General features: G+C 34.6%; 2 protein-coding genes across 3 annotated transcripts; one reads left to right on the top strand and one right to left on the bottom strand.

The window, feature by feature from the left end:
* Nucleotides 1–7,438: 7,438 nt before the first annotated feature.
* LOC113276161 lies at nucleotides 7,439–9,515 on the top strand. Its single transcript, XM_026525732.1, has 2 exons — nucleotides 7,439–7,675; nucleotides 7,798–9,515. Exons 1-2 carry the CDS (start codon nucleotides 7,616–7,618, stop codon nucleotides 8,899–8,901), a joined length of 1,164 nt encoding a protein of 387 aa, XP_026381517.1. The 5' UTR covers nucleotides 7,439–7,615; the 3' UTR covers nucleotides 8,902–9,515.
* A 122-nt stretch (nucleotides 9,516–9,637) lies between these two features.
* Nucleotides 9,638–13,415, bottom strand: LOC113274096 (SUPPRESSOR OF GAMMA RESPONSE 1-like). 2 transcript variants are annotated; one of them, XM_026523596.1, is made up of 6 exons: nucleotides 13,294–13,415; nucleotides 11,882–12,014; nucleotides 11,617–11,803; nucleotides 10,834–11,300; nucleotides 10,401–10,709; nucleotides 9,638–10,186 (listed from the first exon to the last, which is right to left on the bottom strand). In XM_026523596.1, the coding sequence occupies exons 1-6, from the start codon at nucleotides 13,299–13,301 to the stop codon at nucleotides 10,133–10,135; spliced, it is 1,158 nt and encodes a 385-aa protein (XP_026379381.1). In that variant the 5' UTR covers nucleotides 13,302–13,415; the 3' UTR covers nucleotides 9,638–10,132. The 2 variants fall into 2 exon arrangements, with proteins under 2 accessions (XP_026379381.1, XP_026379380.1); XM_026523595.1 differs by lacking the exon at nucleotides 13,294–13,415 and adding an exon at nucleotides 12,135–12,152.
* Between the last annotated feature and the right edge of the window lie 5,209 nt (nucleotides 13,416–18,624).

An 18,624-nucleotide genomic window follows, 5' to 3' on the forward strand; every position in this document is an offset into this window, starting at 1 on the left:
AGTATTCTAAACTCTTATTTCAATCATTGAAACTTTCTTAGAGGATGACAATAGCTGGTTTTACACACTATTAGCATCAAAGCAATTTTCAAGTTATTGAAATAACCATAACGAAACATTCCAAGACTACACCAAATTATTATATCACACAAAACATGTAAGATGTTACTCGGCAATTTTCACATGATATAAGATGAACTTGGTCGAAGCGAAAGCTTTCCAACACATATTTCGAGAAATATGTAAGCGAGATAAACTCATCTCGAAATCTTAAATGTGTATATAGAAAACTATATCGTAATACGACTTATGTCTCAATATAGGAGATAGGGTAGAAATAGACTTTCCAAGTGATATATGAGTTTAAGTCTCCACATACGTTTTCTTGATGAAGTTCCACAAGCTCCCCTTAGTAGTTATTTGTCTTCAAATGATAAACGCCGTGAAGTCTAAGCTCAATTACACAATCTATGTCCTAGTCCGAGACATCTATAAATATGCTAGAAATCTAGACTTATAGTTTTGGTCACTAAAATTGACAAACATGCTTGAGATAGCAATGCATGCGAGTTCGACCGAGCAGTGCTCTAACAGTTTTGGGGAAAACCTAGGTTAAAAGAGAATCGACTCTAGTCGCAACTAATATCACACATGAGGAGTGGGGATTAGGTTTCCCAGTTGCTAGAGTTCTCCTATATATAACCTTTCAAATCAGGGTTTGCTAAGTTAGCTTAGAAAGAAAGCATTCCATATTCACCGTTAGATGAAAATGTAATTTAAGATACAAACTAAGTTTGCTTGAAACCAAAGCAATATCTATCCACTGTTAGATGGTCTTAGCTTGTCACACACAAATGAAATATACTTTCATTAGATATGGGTAACCGTACCTAAACGTGTATATTGAGTTGGCTTAATAATAGTTAACCAAAGTTAGCCATATGAACACTTTATTAACCACATTCATATAACACATATAGATCAACTATGATGATCAATCAATCATGAAAGATAATCAAATGAATCTAATTGTGCTTCATAGAGTTGTTCAATTGTTGACAATCACATAGAAGTATATATGATCCAATTGAAGCAAAATCGAATTAATTCGTAATGTACAAAGTACAAGAATCAGTTCATGAACATTATGCCACGGTTTGCAAAGATTGTGTTACTTAATTCATAAATGTATTTTTTTATGAGTATGTAAACATACTTAACCGATTTTAGAACTTTAACCACTCAGTTTGCAAACGGGTACGCAAACTAAAGTTCCGGACTTTGATCTTGTCCAGCAGTTTGCAAACGGGTACAAAAAATGTCATCCCGGACCTAACTCAGGTAGAACCGTTCGGATAATGGTATGCAAACTTGGGTCCCGGACTTCTCATTTAAAACAGTTCGCATACTGATATGCAAACTTGGTTTCCGGACCTGAATCATACCAACACAGTTTGTACACTAAGTACACATACTGTGATGTTTTCCAGATAAGGGTTTTATATCTAACCTCCCATTTGAATTATTGAAACATTCTTAGAAGACGACAATGGATGTCTCACATAAACCATTAGCTTATAAGAAATTTTCTAGTGATCGAATGATCATACGAAACTTTCCAAGTCGTCTCGAAATAACAAATGTGTATGACATGAAAGTCTATATCTCTACATGACTGTTGTATCAATATGAGATAGAATAGAATATAATAGACTTCTGAGTGATGGATAAGTTTTAGTCTCCATATACCTTTTGTTGATGAAGTTCCTCCGAGTTCTTCACTAGATCTTCGTCTTCAGTTGTAAGCGCCATGAAGTCTAAAGCTCAACCACACAATTTATCCTAGTCTGAAACTCCTATAAGTGGACTAGATATCAAGACTATAGTTTTGATCAACTAAACTTGACAAACAAGCTTGAGATAACAACACTTGCGAGTTCGACCGAGCAGTGTTCTAACACTTATCCAGAGAGGTTGACACCAAAATAGACATATCTTAGTATTGTATTATTACTAAGTAGAAGTACCCCAACTAAAATATTAACTCACCCAAAGAAAGTCAATCCTGAAAAATTTTCGACATCAGCGACTATCTACAACTATATGGTGAAATTACGACTTAAACAATTATCCGGAAGAACAAGGATGCAAAGGCTTTTGGAGTTATATACGAGCACCACTATGTAACATGAAACAAGAGAGATGAAACATATGTTGTGGTTGCATTTTTTATTTTCTCATTATGAGGGTTCAACATCTGCCTAATATTTCCGAAGTTTAGTCATCCTTGATTGTACTTACAAAACCGATCATTGGAGTATGCCTTTGTTACATTTTGTTGGGGTCACATCTATAAATCATACTTTTATTTTAGCATGTTTTTCATGCCTGGAGAGAAGATTGAAGACTATCTTTGGGCGTTGAGAAAACTAAAAAAATTGTATTCCCTTAATTATCTTCCGTCTTTATTTATCACTGATGATGACCAACAACTTCAAAAGGATGTTGGAGAAGGAACCTTAATGCTTTCCCTTAACAAATCAGAGTACATAGAGGAGATTTTTTGCAGTTTGGATGATGAGCCCACAAGAGATAACATTCGAATTCTCGATCGGGATGTGTTCACGTTTAGAAGAGGTTTCTAGGAAGCTCGAAAACAGGATAAAACCTCATCTGTTGGAGACTACAATCCGAATGGGTCGGGTTTATAAAAGGACACACTTTTTTCTCCAAGCACAAGTAACTTTGAATTAAAAAATTATGAGTTTATGAATGAAAATTATTTTCTTTAGCCAGTTAAGGGAAATACTGAATGAATCAGATAGGCAGTCTAAAAAAACAAACCAAGTGATTGAAGTATTGAACTAAAAAAGTGTAAGAACTCGGTTAAGAGTGAGAATTGCTTATAGTACACTGCTTAAGTGATCTATTGACTTTTTTTTAAACATGTTTGACCAGATTAATATTGATTAAGCCAACTAAACTTCTTAGTTTAATTTTGGTGATTGCCAATTTGTTGATTAATTGAAGAGTCTAATAGTTTCTGTTGACCGAATCAGCTTATTTAGAAAAGTTTGATTGAGTGAATTATAAATTAAACACTCCCATAAGCGATTAGAACCAATTAGCAGTAGATATACATATATTCAACTTGGATAAGTTTAGTCTTACATTCTTAGTTACATTGCATACAACAAAACCTAATAATGTTTGGGGGTTAATTGTTCGATGGTCTTGATCAAACTGAACTTGTTAAATATGGTATGGACTTTTCAATTTATCTACTTGAATTAGGCACAAAAAAATTGACCAAACAATAATGAAGTCCAAAATGTAACATAGATCATGGCTAGTTTGGGTCATATATAAATTATTTGAGACCTATCATTTTCTTCCCCCAACCTAAAGAAGGGGATATGAGGTTTCTAAAGTATATGGAAATACTAAACTATACTCTACTTTATATAATAAGTCATTGATTTCAAATTGAATCCAATAACAGAGAATTCTGAAATCATTTAGAAAGTCACGATCATATAACAGAGATTGCTTGTGATTTTGAAAAACTCACTGTTGATTAACAAGAGATTTCAAAGTCTCTAAAATTCTTTAGATATCTCCATTATTCTCAATTGACTAACCCCCTGTAAATCATTTCTATTTAACAATCTTTAATCAAATTTTTTTTTTTTCTGATTTCCATGATAATCAAAAAGTAAAACCTAATCCCAAAAAACAATCCAATATTCGTTATTTTTGGTTTTCAAACAATATCGACCGCAAATAATTCAAGTGATTGAGTTAAATCTCTTTAATTCGCTCATTTTAAGAGGGATTCATCAATGATTTAACTATGAAACTTTGAAATTTCTTCACCAAATTTTTCTGAAACTCAACCTGAATCGACTGATATAGGCATTAACGTATACCGATTGTCATTGATGCTCATAAAATACAAAGAATATCGTCTAGAACCGGTGAAGACGGAACACTCACATCAACCGATTTTGGGTTAATGTTCTTCGTGTTTGATGAACATCAACAACAATCGGTATACGTTAATGCCTATATAAACTAATTCATTAACCATATTTGAATTTGTGAACGAACCCAGATTTTATTTATTTATTTATGTTACAGGGCATGAAAATACGAGTTGAACGCAAAAAAATGAGGTCATTCCGACATCTGACAAAGAAGTTATGAGCAAAATAGTCGAAGAAATGCCCCCGTTTACAAATAGTAGATAAAGGATTTTATGATTCTAGTACAAACAATTTCACATAAAAACTATTGAATTTTAGTTTTTTACAATAGGTACACGAGGGGAACTATATCCACCGATTGAGGATGTATTTTTATGTAAAAAAAATTACCATTTTTAAGTTTTTTTTTTTTAAACAATCGGTTGGTGTTTATTGAGATATCCAACGATTATCTTCAATGTTCATCCAAATGAAACTCTGAAATTTCCTCATCAAATTTTCTAGAATCGGTTGATGTTCATTGACAAATCCACCGATTCTCGTTAGATTTTAGAAAAATGAATCTAAACATGAATCATGAAAAAGTCAATTAAAACATGGATCTAAATGCTTAAAAAATCTAGATGTATCAATTAAAATCAATAAATTGACGTTTTCGATCGATTAATTGATAAAAAATCAATTTTTTTCATGTTTTGACAATCACAAACACCCAAATTAATTATCTAACACCAACTATAATTTCATTAATCAACTAGCTAATGCAATTAATTAACACTAATTAATCATGCCCAAAACAACATTCAAAATAAGGGTTTTATAAATTATTCTAAAATGTCATATTTAATCTTTTAATAGTAGGTCACAAATAATTTTGCTAAAACCCAACATAGCCCAACTTAATATTTCTTCCGTCTTTTATTAACAGTTCTAATTGTCAAAGTCAAGATATTAACGGCACCATAAGAAATGTCATGAGTAACCCTATTAAATGATATATTATTGTTAGAATTAAAACTAATATATTAAAAAAATATGAATCGGATAATATTATTATTTGAGAAATGTCTTAAGCAAATAAAAACAAAGATATTTTGGTTTTATGTATTATGTATGAATAGGTAGAAGTTTTATTAGAAATTTTATAACTACCCATAAATATTTTTATTTAAAAGAATGACCATTAATATGAATGATATTGAATAGATTTTTTCCTTATATATATGGTAATACTATTTAAGATTTTGGATTGAGTTCATATTAAGAACAATTTTATGATTATAAAAAGTAAAGGTTATATCGGATAGATTACGAGAAAATAAACCCATAAACAGAGCGGACAGATAAAGAAAGACATACCAAAATAGAATATAAGACAAATAAAACAACAAAAGAAATAATTATCTATGAGATTTAGAATTATATATTATTTTATTTAATCCTTTAGACCTCAAATGGCGTCGAATGTGATAATCATTTTCTACGCCCGTACACGGAAGGGGACACTCATATGTCCTTGTTGAATGAAACCAAGTCAACAAAGAATGTGTGGAAAGTCCTACAGCTGGATAGGTTCAAACTGGATAAATTGACTTGACTTGCACAATAAAAGTTTAGACTAGACGACCCAACATCTTCCATTTCAAAACATACAAATTAACAGATACTCTCAAATTGAGGCATGAACTGTTTTCATTTTTACTTAAACGAAAATAGTATTTATTATTACTTCTTTTTAGCATGTATTTTGTTATATCATATTTAAATTACACGTGGGTATGTTAATGCTTATAGAGTCGCAATATGTATATTTGTCACTCATATTATAATTTCCTTAACAAAAAAAGTAATTTCTTTTTTCAAAATATCTAATAAAGTTTCTCTTCGTTAATACTCATTCGTTTCTGGAAAAGGATACTATCACATTTTCCCTAAACTCTTTTACGATCGAGGATAGTGTATTATAATGAGATACTATCAAATAGAGCATCTTCAAAAATATCTAAACTAGAATCCCTAACGGGTTTAATAACATAAAAGAATTGACGCCATCAGTTAGAACTTCTTTAAAAACATCTAAATTAGTATCATGGTGGATTTGATAATACAAAAAAAAAAGTTTACTTCTAGGATTAGCTTTGCTTCTAAAAACAACTCTTTTCCTTAAATATAAACACTTTTTTTATCGATACGATAAGAAAAAAGTAATTTTGTTGCTGCATTCAGGATTAGAAAAGCAAAAAAAAGAAAAGAAAAAAAAAGAAAAAAAAAAGAGAAAAAAAAAAGAAAAGAAAGATAGTTCTGTTACTTTTAATTATCATCTCAAAAAAATATCTGGTTTCAATGTTGATTATAAAAGCCTTGGCATAAAAATACAAACAATCATATAGAAAAACAAATCTTATAAAATGTCATTAAAATTAGGAAAGGAAGTTGTTAGGAACAAGACTCGAATTACTGTACTTTAGATAAAAAGCTTCCAAGCTATATGAAACAATTTTTGACCAACTTTGACATAACTGTTGTAAATAGAATACGTACCAAGATAGTCGATTCTGAGAAACCAAATCCAGTAAAAAGGGAAAATATCAAGGCTAGTATATGGATAATGACTAGCAAGAAGAATAAAAGCATGGCAAAGAGGATTTGGGCATACCTCACTTTTACAATCCGATGGAATGCATGAGAAAAACGCAACTGCAGGTTTTAAAGGAATTCAAGAAAAGAATTTATCACCGGATAATTTTTTTAATAAGTCATTACATAGCAGTTTCTTTGAAAGTTATTCTTTGAGTACCTTAAAATATGACTGGACTGCCGTTGTTAGAAGCAATTGACTTTGTATTTTTTCTCTTCCAGCCTTCATCATTTTGAGCTTTTTTTTTCAAAGAGAAAAAAATAAAGTGATTTAGTGACTATCCCAACTTCAATGTGAATTAAAAAGAATTACACTTATAATTTATTAACATTTTAAATAAGTGATTTGGTACCAAATTAATTTAATTAACAAATTTTCCTTTGTGTTAAATGGAAATTAACTGAAAATAAAATGAAGCAGCTCTCAACCCATATCGAAGTATTCCAATTCCCGACCATCGTGACTTGGTCTCCTCCAAAGTGCGGATTCACAATTGAATAAATTCAAATTATAACCACTATTACAAATTTTGAACATGTAAAGCCAACATTTTGAAGATTTCCTCCTAGTTCAACAACAACAAAAGAAAAATGAAAGAAAAGGATTTTGTGTAATTACCTTAAAATAATACGGAATAAATAATAATAATTGTTTTTTCATATAGTGTATTAAATAGTTATCGGAGGAATCGGTAATTGAATAGAAAGAGAATATCTGTTTTTTAGGAGAAAAACATACACATACACAAAGAAACGGCTATAATTGTCTGTTTGAGAAAGAAGAGGTAGAGAGGTAGAAGAGAAAGATAGACAGAGTGGATACAGCGTGGCCAAAGATCATCGCCCCCGCTTTTTAGGTTTTTCCGTCCAATTCAAGTCTCCCCTCTTGTCCTCCCATTTTCCGAATTCCACCCTTCCTTGATATAAATCGCACAAACACTACCAGAAAAGAAAAAGAAAAAGAATAAAAAGAGCAGATTTTTATTCGTTTGATGATGTCTGATGGTGGGTATAAGAAAACCGATGATATTTGCGAAGACGTTTGTGGTCAGGTAAAAACATTTTCCCCAATTCTTTGCAATTAATTTCTTTTCAAATTTGGTCAAAATAAGAAAATTTTCAGTCAAATTGTTTGGTTTCTAAAGTGAATTTCCCCTTTTTCTTCGTTTCTCAGGAGGTAATGGGAGGAGTACCATTAAACATGTCGAGATTACACTGTATAATGCGAGGTTTGGATTTAAAAGTGTATCTCCTTTTATTCATTATTGTACCAACAGTGGTTCTTGGTATTTATGTTCACGGTCAGAAAATTACATACTTTTTAAGGCCACTATGGGAGAAGCCCCCGAAGCCGTTTCATGAAATCCCCCATTATTATCATGAGAATGTTTCGATGGAGAATTTGTGTAGGTTACATGGATGGGGTATCAGGGAGTCTCCTAGACGTGTTTTTGATGCCGTTTTGTTTAATAATGAGGTTGATATTCTTACAATTAGATGGAAAGAATTGGAGCCATATGTTACACAGTTTGTGTTGTTAGAAGTGAATTCAACGTTTACAGGGATACCCAAGCCTTTGTATTTTGCAAACCATAAAGAGCACTTTAAATTTGTTGAGCAACGGTTAACGTATGGAACGATAGGAGGTAGGTTTAAGAAAGGGGAGAATCCGTTCGTTGAAGAGGCTTATCAGCGTGTAGTTTTGGGTAAGTTGTTAGGGATTGCGGGTATAATGGATGATGATTTATTGATTATGTCTGATGTTGATGAGATTCCGAGTGGGCATACTATTAATCTATTGAGATGGTGTGCTGATACACCTCTTGTTCTTCATTTGAGGCTTAAGAATTACTTGTATTCGTTCGAGTTTCCTGTTGATAATAAGAGTTGGAGAGCGTCAGTGCATCAGTATAAGGCGGGAAAAACAAGGTATGCACATTATAGGCAGACTGATGATATCTTGTCAGATGCAGGGTGGCATTGCAGTTTTTGCTTCAGGCATATAAGTGAGTTTATATTCAAAATGAAAGCTTATAGTCATTATGATCGAGTGAGATTCAAGTATTACCTTGATCCCAAAAGGATTCAGGACGTCATTTGCAAAGGAGCTAACCTTTTTGACATGCTTCCCGAAGAATATACATTCAAGGATATCATAGGAAAATTGGGTCCCATTCCTCATTCTTTCTCTGCCGTTCATCTTCCAGCTCATCTTTTGAATAACGCTGAAAAGTATAAATACCTCTTGCCAGGGAATTGCAATAGAGAAAGTGGCTAACACTTAATGACAGGCTTTAGGGGTATCCATTTCTGTAATGACTGGAGCCTGGAGGTACAGCGTCTTTTGACGCATCCCAAGGAAGGGTTGAGCAGTTGATGACTTAGACATGGTAGTATATACAGTTAGTATCAAATATTCAACTAGAACTTAGATCATTATTTCGAGACAGATTGGGGAAGACCGGAAAATTCGTTGTGCTTGGAGATGAAACCATGTATTATCTAGTTTTGGGCTGTGAAGGTGAAATCGTGTATTTTCTAATTCATGGTTTCAACCAAATTGGAGAATATTTGTTTGTCGAATGCTTGGGTTGGGAACAGAGAGTCATGTTTAACATCTTCTATGCCGCCTTCTTGTCGGTCTGTGATGAACCCTTAAAATGTTCAAAATTGTGAAAGAAACAGCAGAAAATGAAATTCTGTGGCATTTCGCTAGGCTTTTCACTCTGGGAATTTTGTTGTCTTTCAACTGATACACTGTTTATATAGTAGTTTTTCTTCTCCTTGTAGCTTCTTGATTGTACAATTTATGCCTCTTTAAATCAATAATAAAGAAAAAAAAGAAATAAGTGGAATGAAAGTTACACTTATTGCTTTCAGATTGTTCTTTTATGATGTTATTCTCTATTCATATACATTCAAGATCGCAAGGTTTGTTAGTTCGAAAATTGGAGTTGTGTATGATTAAAATGGACGTTAATGTTTCCAAATAATAACAAGACTCAATTGGCTTTCTTGGTTCTCACTGCAAATACAACAAACAAATGTTAGAACTGCACGGCTGGAGTTACAGACACACACACACACACCATAGAAGGCACATAAATTGGAAATAGTTCCTCGACTAGGAGATGCAAACAACCAAATGGAACAACTACAGTTATCTGGCAAGAGCCATTAGTGTTACAGACACAGACACCATAAATAGCACAGAATTGGAAAAAGATCATAAACAGGCAGAAAGGGTCATTGTCTGCAAGACAGGGTTTTCCCAAATACTTGCAGTTTTACTAAAATCTTCCTTGGCAGCTGGCCAAGTAATTTACGTCTTTGAGATAGCGTGACATGGGTCTCTCCTAGTACTCGAGTTGCTGATTGACATCAACTTAAGACGCAAATTTGGCATAAAGAGGAAAGAGAATCCACCACAGGAGAGGATGAACAAAATTGGATTCGGCATTCCTATAATAAACTCAGTGAGCTTTGGCTCCATAGTCCACCCCATTTGTCTACAAGCGGTCAAACCAACTCGTAAAGCTTTCCTGCGATCCAAACTGCCAGTCCTGCCATAACATACAGAGCAATATCAATTTCAGTGTGATGATTGCTTATACTAAGACTCCATCAACCCATTTGTAAGTCTGGGTAACACAAATGGGTACACTAGCAAGGCCAAACGTTAAGCGTAAGACTAACCAAAATGTAAAATATGAGGATGAAGATGAAGATCTTTTAGCAAATATAGTAAAACGAAAAACGATGACAGATGAAGCTTACACCAGGCTCAAATTCAGGAGGCGTGCCAAGAGCTAAGCTATCCAGATCCGCGAGTCCAAAGGCTGTACTTAGATCTCCATTATCATTCCTGTTACGATCCCAGTCTGACAAACATGAAACCTTCTTAGTTCCCGACTCATTAAGGATCTCATGGTTCTCATGACACAACAATGAAATGTCTATGCCGTCTGGATCAGGATTCTCCACAGCTTGAGATTCACCAGCCCACCATGCAGCAGTTGATCTCTCAACCCCAAAGCAAACAACTTCTGCAGGAAGTTGAAGTGATTTGGAACTAACTTCTACATCCTGTTTTACAAGAAGCAAATCCCAAGGATCATTCCCAAGTATGAATTTGGCAAGTACTTGCCTATCAATGCAACATTGAGAAATGTGTATGAATTTACTACAAGATACTAAAACACCAAAGTACCTGGTGGACAGAAGGATATTCTATATTTTCTTTATCAAGCTCGTTCAATTTTGCACGCTTCTCAGGCCGAGGAGGATTCGGCGTATTTGTATTCGGGGTGCTTGGAGTAGTCTGGATATCTCCCGTATCTGTATGCTTTGGTGGTTGTTGATAGAAAATTTTAGAAACAACAAATTCTCCTTCCAATTCTTCTTCATTGGTCCCTAGATGATACTGATGCATCACCCAATTGGACTTATCTGGTTTTGACCCCTTTATTGAACTCTTATAGAGAACCATAATTTTCTTAAACCCTTTCTGAATACCATTATGGACCACAGGCTTCGTTTTGCCTGTCTTATGCCAACGGACATGTTCTTCTGCTGAACTGAGTTCTCCACGGATCCTGCGGCGCTTGCGATGACCTGTGGCATATGCTTTCGAAGTTCTGTGGAAGAAATGGACACTGCTTCCATCTTTCTTCGCACCTAGAAAGAAATAAATTTGTTTGCATCAAGTAAGTCAACTTGATTGCAAAGAATGTTATGTTAAATAACTAACTCAAACTCAAAGCAACCAAATTTAATTAGATCAATCAAGAGTTCAACAGTTTCCACTCTTGAACACAATAGGATGGTCAAACATGAATGTCTAGCATTTCAAACCATCTAAACCTTACATGATATTGATTTTTATTTTCTTCTTAGCGATGCAATGAATTTTGTTAAAACTACTAGTTCAGCCAATCTTGAGCACTTAATAAAAAAAGCAATAACTAATAGGAATAAGGTCTATATCTTTTACCAGGAAGATTTTTAGGGTGTGTGTAGCAGATTCCTTCCTGTGACTCAATCGAAGGAATGAACTCATCAATAAATGTATGAGGCTTCAAATTTCCAGGAGAAAGTTTTGCAGCTAGATGTTCTAGAAGCTCTGCATCTGTTGGATCGAACTTGACACCAGCTGGAAAGCCTGGCCATTCAACTGCAACCTGCATATGCAAGTACTTATCTAAGCTCATAAATTACTTGCTGTAATCAATTCAAGAAATCAATAGAACTAGTCTTACATCGCTATTATCAATACGGTGAAGACAATTAGGACACTCCCGACTCGCACCACAATCTTTAATTTGATAAGAAGAAAAATTAGGGGCATTTTTCACTTTACTTGCAATTCCTTTACTATCGATAAGCCAAGACCTGCAAAAACAATGCCAATACGAGTCAAAACTTAAACCCCAAAAACTCTAGACTCGGCAGACTGCACAATATCTTAATGCTATCTACAAAAATTACTTGATACTCTGGGATCAAATCTACCTCCTAACCATACTCTGGGATCAAATGTTGCTGATTTAATTAGGATCAAATGCTCTCCTGTACTTTGTACTCTTAACAAGTACTAATCAAGTAAGGTCAAAATTATCAACCAACCATCGTCTCCCAAAGATTTTCCTGAAGACTGAAACCCAATAAACAAGAATCTTTGTTTATGTTTTCTCACATTCTTATGGTATTTGTTCACTCCTTGCTGATGTCAACCATTCAACAATTAAAAGAACCCACAGGGAAAAACAAACAAATGGATCATAGGTTAAGGGGATCAATATCATTATAACCAATTAAATTGAAACCAAGATTCAGGAAACATACTCATCGGTCATCAATAGAGTCAAAAGCTAAACCCCTAAAATCTAACCCCCAGCATTGCACATTATACAAAAAAATTACTGCTCGCTTTAGATCCACCTCCTAAAACAGATTATATAAGTTCTTCTACTCTTTACCCCATTAACAGGTTCTAGTCGAGCAACAACCAAATTAATGAAGGCCACAAATATCACACAACCCTCATACAGATCTTCCTAGAGAGCATTCAACATTCAAAAACAACCAACAGGGGAAAACAAAAAAATGGTTTGTAGCTTTAGGATACTACGGCGTCAATATCATAATGACTACATGCATAACAGGTCATTTCGGTAGTTCCTTTACGATGTAAGCTCAGACCAATGCCAACCCCAGCATTGTGATACAGCGTAGATGATGGTTCATTGACTCTAGTCCCCTTTTGAAACTCAAGCCAGATGACAGAAACCCAACAATTCTATTTCCATGAAAGACAAACCCTTTTCACACTCAAAAGAATAACATTTTTCCAAAATGGGTACTTTTCATTGCTCTCACCGAGTAATAAACCCTCGACCTAAAATTTCTAATCCCAAACAACAAAAACAATGGGAAGCCCCAAAACTCCAACTAATAAATTTAACAAACCCATGTTGCAATAGTTGATTGATTGCAACACAAATTATACAAACTATGCCGTTAATCCACCAAAAAAATTTGCAATATTTTAAGAAAATCAGTCCAGAGTTCAGAAAAATCACTAAAATGTATCCAAAAACATTCAGAATTTTTAGCCCATTTCTTTAATTATTGTAATAAATTGGGGGACTTGTGTGATTCTTAATCTTACCTAGCCATTCAATTTCAGATGAGAAAGAAAGTTTGAAGCTTGAAGACATATAGAATGAGAGAGAAGAGAGGTGGTGAAAAAGAGCTGAAACTGAACTGTGAAGGAGAAGCTTTGCTGCTTCTATGCTGTTGCTTCACTTGCCCCTTTTCTATGTCCTATCAATTAAGTTAAACGCGAGCGGGAAATAGCTACGGATCCGTTTGTATTAGGTTCACGATTACCAAACCAATAGGTTCGAAAAAGAATCTATTTGTGAAGGTTATGATATTAGGTGACCTGGTTAGGATAGGGGGTTGAATCATTTCATCATTCTGTTGGCCGATTTCCTGTAAACAGAAATTTGATGTTGTTCTTTTTGAATAGAGCTGCTGTGCTTGAGATTGGATCAAGGTTTATTTCCAGTGCGATATCTGTAGCCTAGTTAGTAAGTTCGCGAATCATTCGCGAATTTTTCCGTATCACGAATTTTACCGTCTTATTCGCGTACGTTTGCAACTCCGAACCCAAGTCGCGTATTATGTGGCATTCCCGGATTATTCGCGAACCGTTCATGAATTTTACGTATTCCGAATGATACGTCCGCTTAATTCGCCATAAATTCTTTAGCTTTTACTTTTCAAAGACTCCACTTTTTGGGCTTTACTGCCTTCCGAGCATACACGACCGAATATTAGACGTGTTGTAATTTTTACGAAACAAAAACGACTGAAGAGATTTGAAGGTGAAGGTGAGAGAGATCTCAAACTCACTAACCAAGCATCTAAACCACCATACGACGTCCTCTTGGATAACTAATGTTGTATATATTATCAATATCATCATATTAAGTTTATTTTTTCTTTAAATAACTCACACATATGCATAAAAATTGGTCTATGACCTTATTAAATACAAATTATTTGTTATATTTAGATACCGAATTTTCAGAGCCGAACTCACATTTATAAATCGAATTATACACGTACGTATGCCGTTCCGAATTACTGACGAATTACGTCCCGTTGACCGAATTTTGGACCGAATCTGGATTTTACAAAACCGTATAATACTCGTACGTTTGTCGTTCCGTACGTTTGTCGAATCCCGAATTGCTAACTAGGATCTGTAGCGTGCAATGAACCAGAACTTTGACCAACAAGATTTAGAAATCGAAATATATATGATAATATATTGCCACTAACCGGTATCAAACAAAATCAAAAAATATTGTCTTGTAAACTGAACCTGTTATGCTAGGTGGCTTGAAAACCTGGAACAGCCCTCATCTTAAATGAGATTTCACATAGTATAGTGTGGATAAAACAAGTAACGCCGAGCCAAACCCCGCTTCATCATTTTGCGGGTCTTGTCATTCAACAAAACCTGAGGCTCAGAACCGAACCTGAATTAGAGACTTAAAAAGGTCTAAAATACGTGTCCTTTTTTATTGTTTCTTTCGAGGAATTCCTTGCCCTCCAAGCTTAAAAAGGAAAGAACACAGAAAAGAGACGGTCCAAATATCTACATTTTTCATTGACTTTGATTGACGCGTTTAGCTATATCAAGAACGTTGGTGTGATTCCGTCAATAATCCAACGGTACAGTTGATAGGAAGTGGGACCCGCTCCGGAAAACACTTTATGCTTTTAGATGGAACAGTTGTAACGAGAGCTTTTAGAACAGTAAAACCCAGATGAGACAGTTTCATAGGGTGTCTTTGGGAGTTTGGAAACGGGATACCATATCCTGTAAAAGTTTATCTTAATTTAATTTATGATAACCTTATTAATGGTTAGTTTTAATGGTGTTTGTCTAAAATTCTATCATATTTTGGGCTAGGTTGATTTGTGTTTGTTTGACTACAGAAATAGGTTAATATAAATAATTATAGCCAAATACTTATTTTAAAGGAAAATAACTGTCTAACCCAGGTGAGGATACAGGTATCCCAGGTATTTGGAAGAATACCTTAACCTCATTTTTTTACCTTCCTAAAATCAAGGAAGGTTTAGTAATCCTTATCCACGATTGGAATTGCAGTGAGACAAACACATTTTAATAGTTTTTTACTGGATAATCCAACCTAGGATGGGATATCCAGGATACCAAACACGATCATAGTGAACAGAGAAATTTTTTTTCAGAAAATGGGCTATATACAGCTAAAAGGGCACTTTTTATGGGTCAAATGGACGGGTAGAAATTCGGCCTGGGTCAAATGACCAAAAGAATCTTTTAATGTGGAGAGACGTTACTACCCTTTTGTAACCGTTCGTCCACCGCGTTCTCCTTCTCTCTTCATCAAAACCACCCCATGTTCTCCTCTCTCTTCAACAAAACCCAGAACCAACAACGTTCATCTTCTCAAAAACTCTGTGAGTTTTCAAACCACCAAACTCCTCCACCGTCTCCCCACACTAGAAACTAGTTTCATCCACTGTCTCCTAACAATCTTCAATACCAGAAAATCGTTTTCCTCCACCGTCTCCTAACAATCATCACTAACAGAAATCAATTTCATCAACCGGTTCACCACCATCAACACTACCAGAAATTTGTTTCATCCACCGTCTGTTGAACACCATCAACACTACAAGAGGGGTTTCTGAGAATTAGGGTTTCAGTTATTTCAGTGTATTGGAAGAGTTAGGGTTTCCAATCGATCCACAGAATGTCTCCTAGAACTCGTAAGTTTTCAAACCCTAACTGTGTTTTGTTCTTAATTTCAGAATTGCATGATTAAATTGTTGAATTGGTTGTTCTTATTTTCATTTCAGTAGATTAATGTGTTGAATTGCTTGTTTTATTTTCACTTCAGTTGGTATGTTTTAGATGAAATTGGATTGCATCTAGTTATTTAAGTATTTCCAATGTTAAATTGGTTGAAGTGAAATTGGGTCATCTGGGTATCTGTTTCAGCAGTTTTAAAGCAGGATGGAACTGGTTTCATCAAGTGTTAATCTGCAGTGTATATTGTTTCAGCAGATTAAAACTGGATGAAACCAGTTTCGTTCAGGTTTAACAGATACATCTGTAGTGAATATGAGACTAATAACATGATAGTATTGTATGTTGTGGATCTTGGTCGTAATTTTAACAGGATTTAACTTGGTTGTTGTATGAAATTGTATGTTATGGATTGCATGATAGTGTTGTATGTTATGGATTGCATCTGGTTATGTTTTGGATTGATTGCATGAAATTGGGTTTGCATTTGGTTACTGAATAGGCATAATCGAAGTGATGCTCAGCAGGTGTTTGAAACTGGTTTTCATCTAACTTTAAGTTAGGATTTAACTGGTTTTCATCTGTTGGTGGTCTTAAATTTAATGATTATGGGACTAATAACATCATATTGTTGGTGTATTTAGGATGTAGACTAATTTCAGATGGCGGATGAAATCTGTATAGTTATGATGTAGACAATATGAGTTGAGTTCTTTGTTCTGGTTAGTTCTTTGTATCTGACAGGATGTCTAATTGGCGATATTCAGAACTGGCGATATTCAGAATAGTAGTTTGTATGTTATATTCATGGATGAAACTGTGTTTCATCTGATACCTGCAAAATCTGATTTTCATATAGCATTAAAGATAGGATATCATTGAGTTTCATCCACATAGTCAAAATATGATTTAACTGGTTTAATCCAAATTGTTGCAAGAAGAAGTAGCAAGAAGAGTGAGAAGAGTGCTTATGCTGAACGAAGAACCAAGAATAAGCATAATGTGAACGTGGGTGGTAAATCAAGCACAGGGGATGATGTGGATACCGAAATGGATGAAGACAAGGCAGAGAAAAAGGAAGGGAAGAAAACATTTTGTTCAAACATGAAACCCTCAGTTGAAGTGCTGGAATCACTGGTATTTACTAAAATACAAGAGGATATATTAAGGAAGACTAAATCTGGAACTTTATTGAGGCGATCAAACAAGGTAAGGTGGGCAAGGCCGAATGTAGCAAAGCTCCAAGGGCGTTAGAGTTCATCATAAGAAATTTTGACCCGAACGAGTTGGCATTCAAGATTGGTGATCAATTTTTAAAGACCGATCCAAACCATCTCGCTGTTATTTTCAAAATACAGAGAATACGGATGAGTGAAGAAGATAAGAAACTTTATGGACTAAAAGAAGACCCTAGTTTGAAAACTTCTGAATTTTACAAGAAGTACTTTCTGGAGCCAAAGAGAAGGGATGATGAGAAGAAAAGGGAAGGTGAAACGAAGAAAGCTGGATCCAAAGAGAAGCAAAGGAAAGAGAATAATATTGGGGAAAAATCGGATAAGAAACACATTGTGGAACGAATAAAGACTGCTATGAATGAAGAAGGCAAAGAAGAAGACTTGGCGATACTTTTGTTGCTGTTCATGTTCTGTACAGTCTTCTTCATAAACACCGGAGGTATGTATGTCCACTACAAGTATTTGAACTGCCTACAATCAATCGATACCATTAACTATCTTGGCCGGGTCTAATCCATGAGCATCTAATGCAAAGCATTAAATCCATACACAAGACACCTTACTCTATCAATGGTTGCAGCTTCTATTTGTTGGTGAGTATCATCTTCTATCTTTTGAATATATTTCTTTCTTATATTAAATGAGTCATGCAGTGAGTATCATCTTATATGTTTTGTTGTTGCAGTTATGGATTTTTGAGCAAATGAAAGATATTAACAGGAAAGCCGGCAGTGATGCATGCCAAGGTTTGCAAGCTGGGACTTGTATAAAGTATCTTGCGAAATTGAGGGGAAGCTTGAAACTCTTTTAAGCAATCAGGTAAAAATTTGTCCCTATTATAACTGGATGAAACCAGTTACATCTTATGTTATTAAAGGACGAAACCCATTTTCTACCAAGTTACATCTTGTGTTATCAGTAGATGAAACCCAGTTACATCATGTGTTATCATATGATAAAATCAGTTACATCCTGTGTTAACTGAAATAAAAAATATATGTTTATGTGTTTGCAGGTTGTTGATTTTGTTGGTAGCTGGAGTGAAGAGGAGAAACAATTATGCTTATTTGATGAGGATGAAGAAAACAAAGATGAAGATGATATTTCCAAGTTAAAGAATGAACTAGAGGAGAAGGACAAAATTATCCGTCACTTGAGTGCCGAGTTAGGAGCAAGATATACTGAGTTGGAAGCAAAGGATGTTGAGTCTAAAGCAAAGGATAAGACAATCTCGGAATTGCAAAGTCAAATGGAAGCCTTGAAAGCGCAACTCAAGCCTCAACCAGAAACTCCGCAAGCTTCACCTCTTGAGATTGTTGTTCACTCTACACTTGAGGACTATTTCAACCTTAAAATCACTCAAGAGATGAACAAACCAGTGGAGGGTGTT

Source organism: Papaver somniferum, chromosome 4 (genome assembly GCF_003573695.1).
Source record: "Papaver somniferum cultivar HN1 chromosome 4, ASM357369v1, whole genome shotgun sequence".
Taxonomy (NCBI): domain Eukaryota; kingdom Viridiplantae; phylum Streptophyta; class Magnoliopsida; order Ranunculales; family Papaveraceae; genus Papaver; species Papaver somniferum.

Excerpts from the sequence above, each read along its gene's own strand:
- LOC113276161 (XM_026525732.1), top strand. The coding sequence starts at position 7,616 with ATGATGTCTGATGGTGGGTATAAGAAAACCGATGATATTTGCGAAGAC. Across the intron at positions 7,676-7,797 it reads GCGAAGACGTTTGTGGTCAG|GAGGTAATGGGAGGAGTACC; the intron begins GTAAAAACATTT and ends TTCGTTTCTCAG.
- LOC113274096 (XM_026523595.1), bottom strand. Across the intron at positions 11,804-11,881 it reads ACCGTATTGATAATAGCGAT|GTTGCAGTTGAATGGCCAGG; the intron begins GTAAGACTAGTT and ends TTGCATATGCAG. Across the intron at positions 10,710-10,833 it reads AATATCCTTCTGTCCACCAG|GATGTAGAAGTTAGTTCCAA; the intron begins GTACTTTGGTGT and ends CTTGTAAAACAG.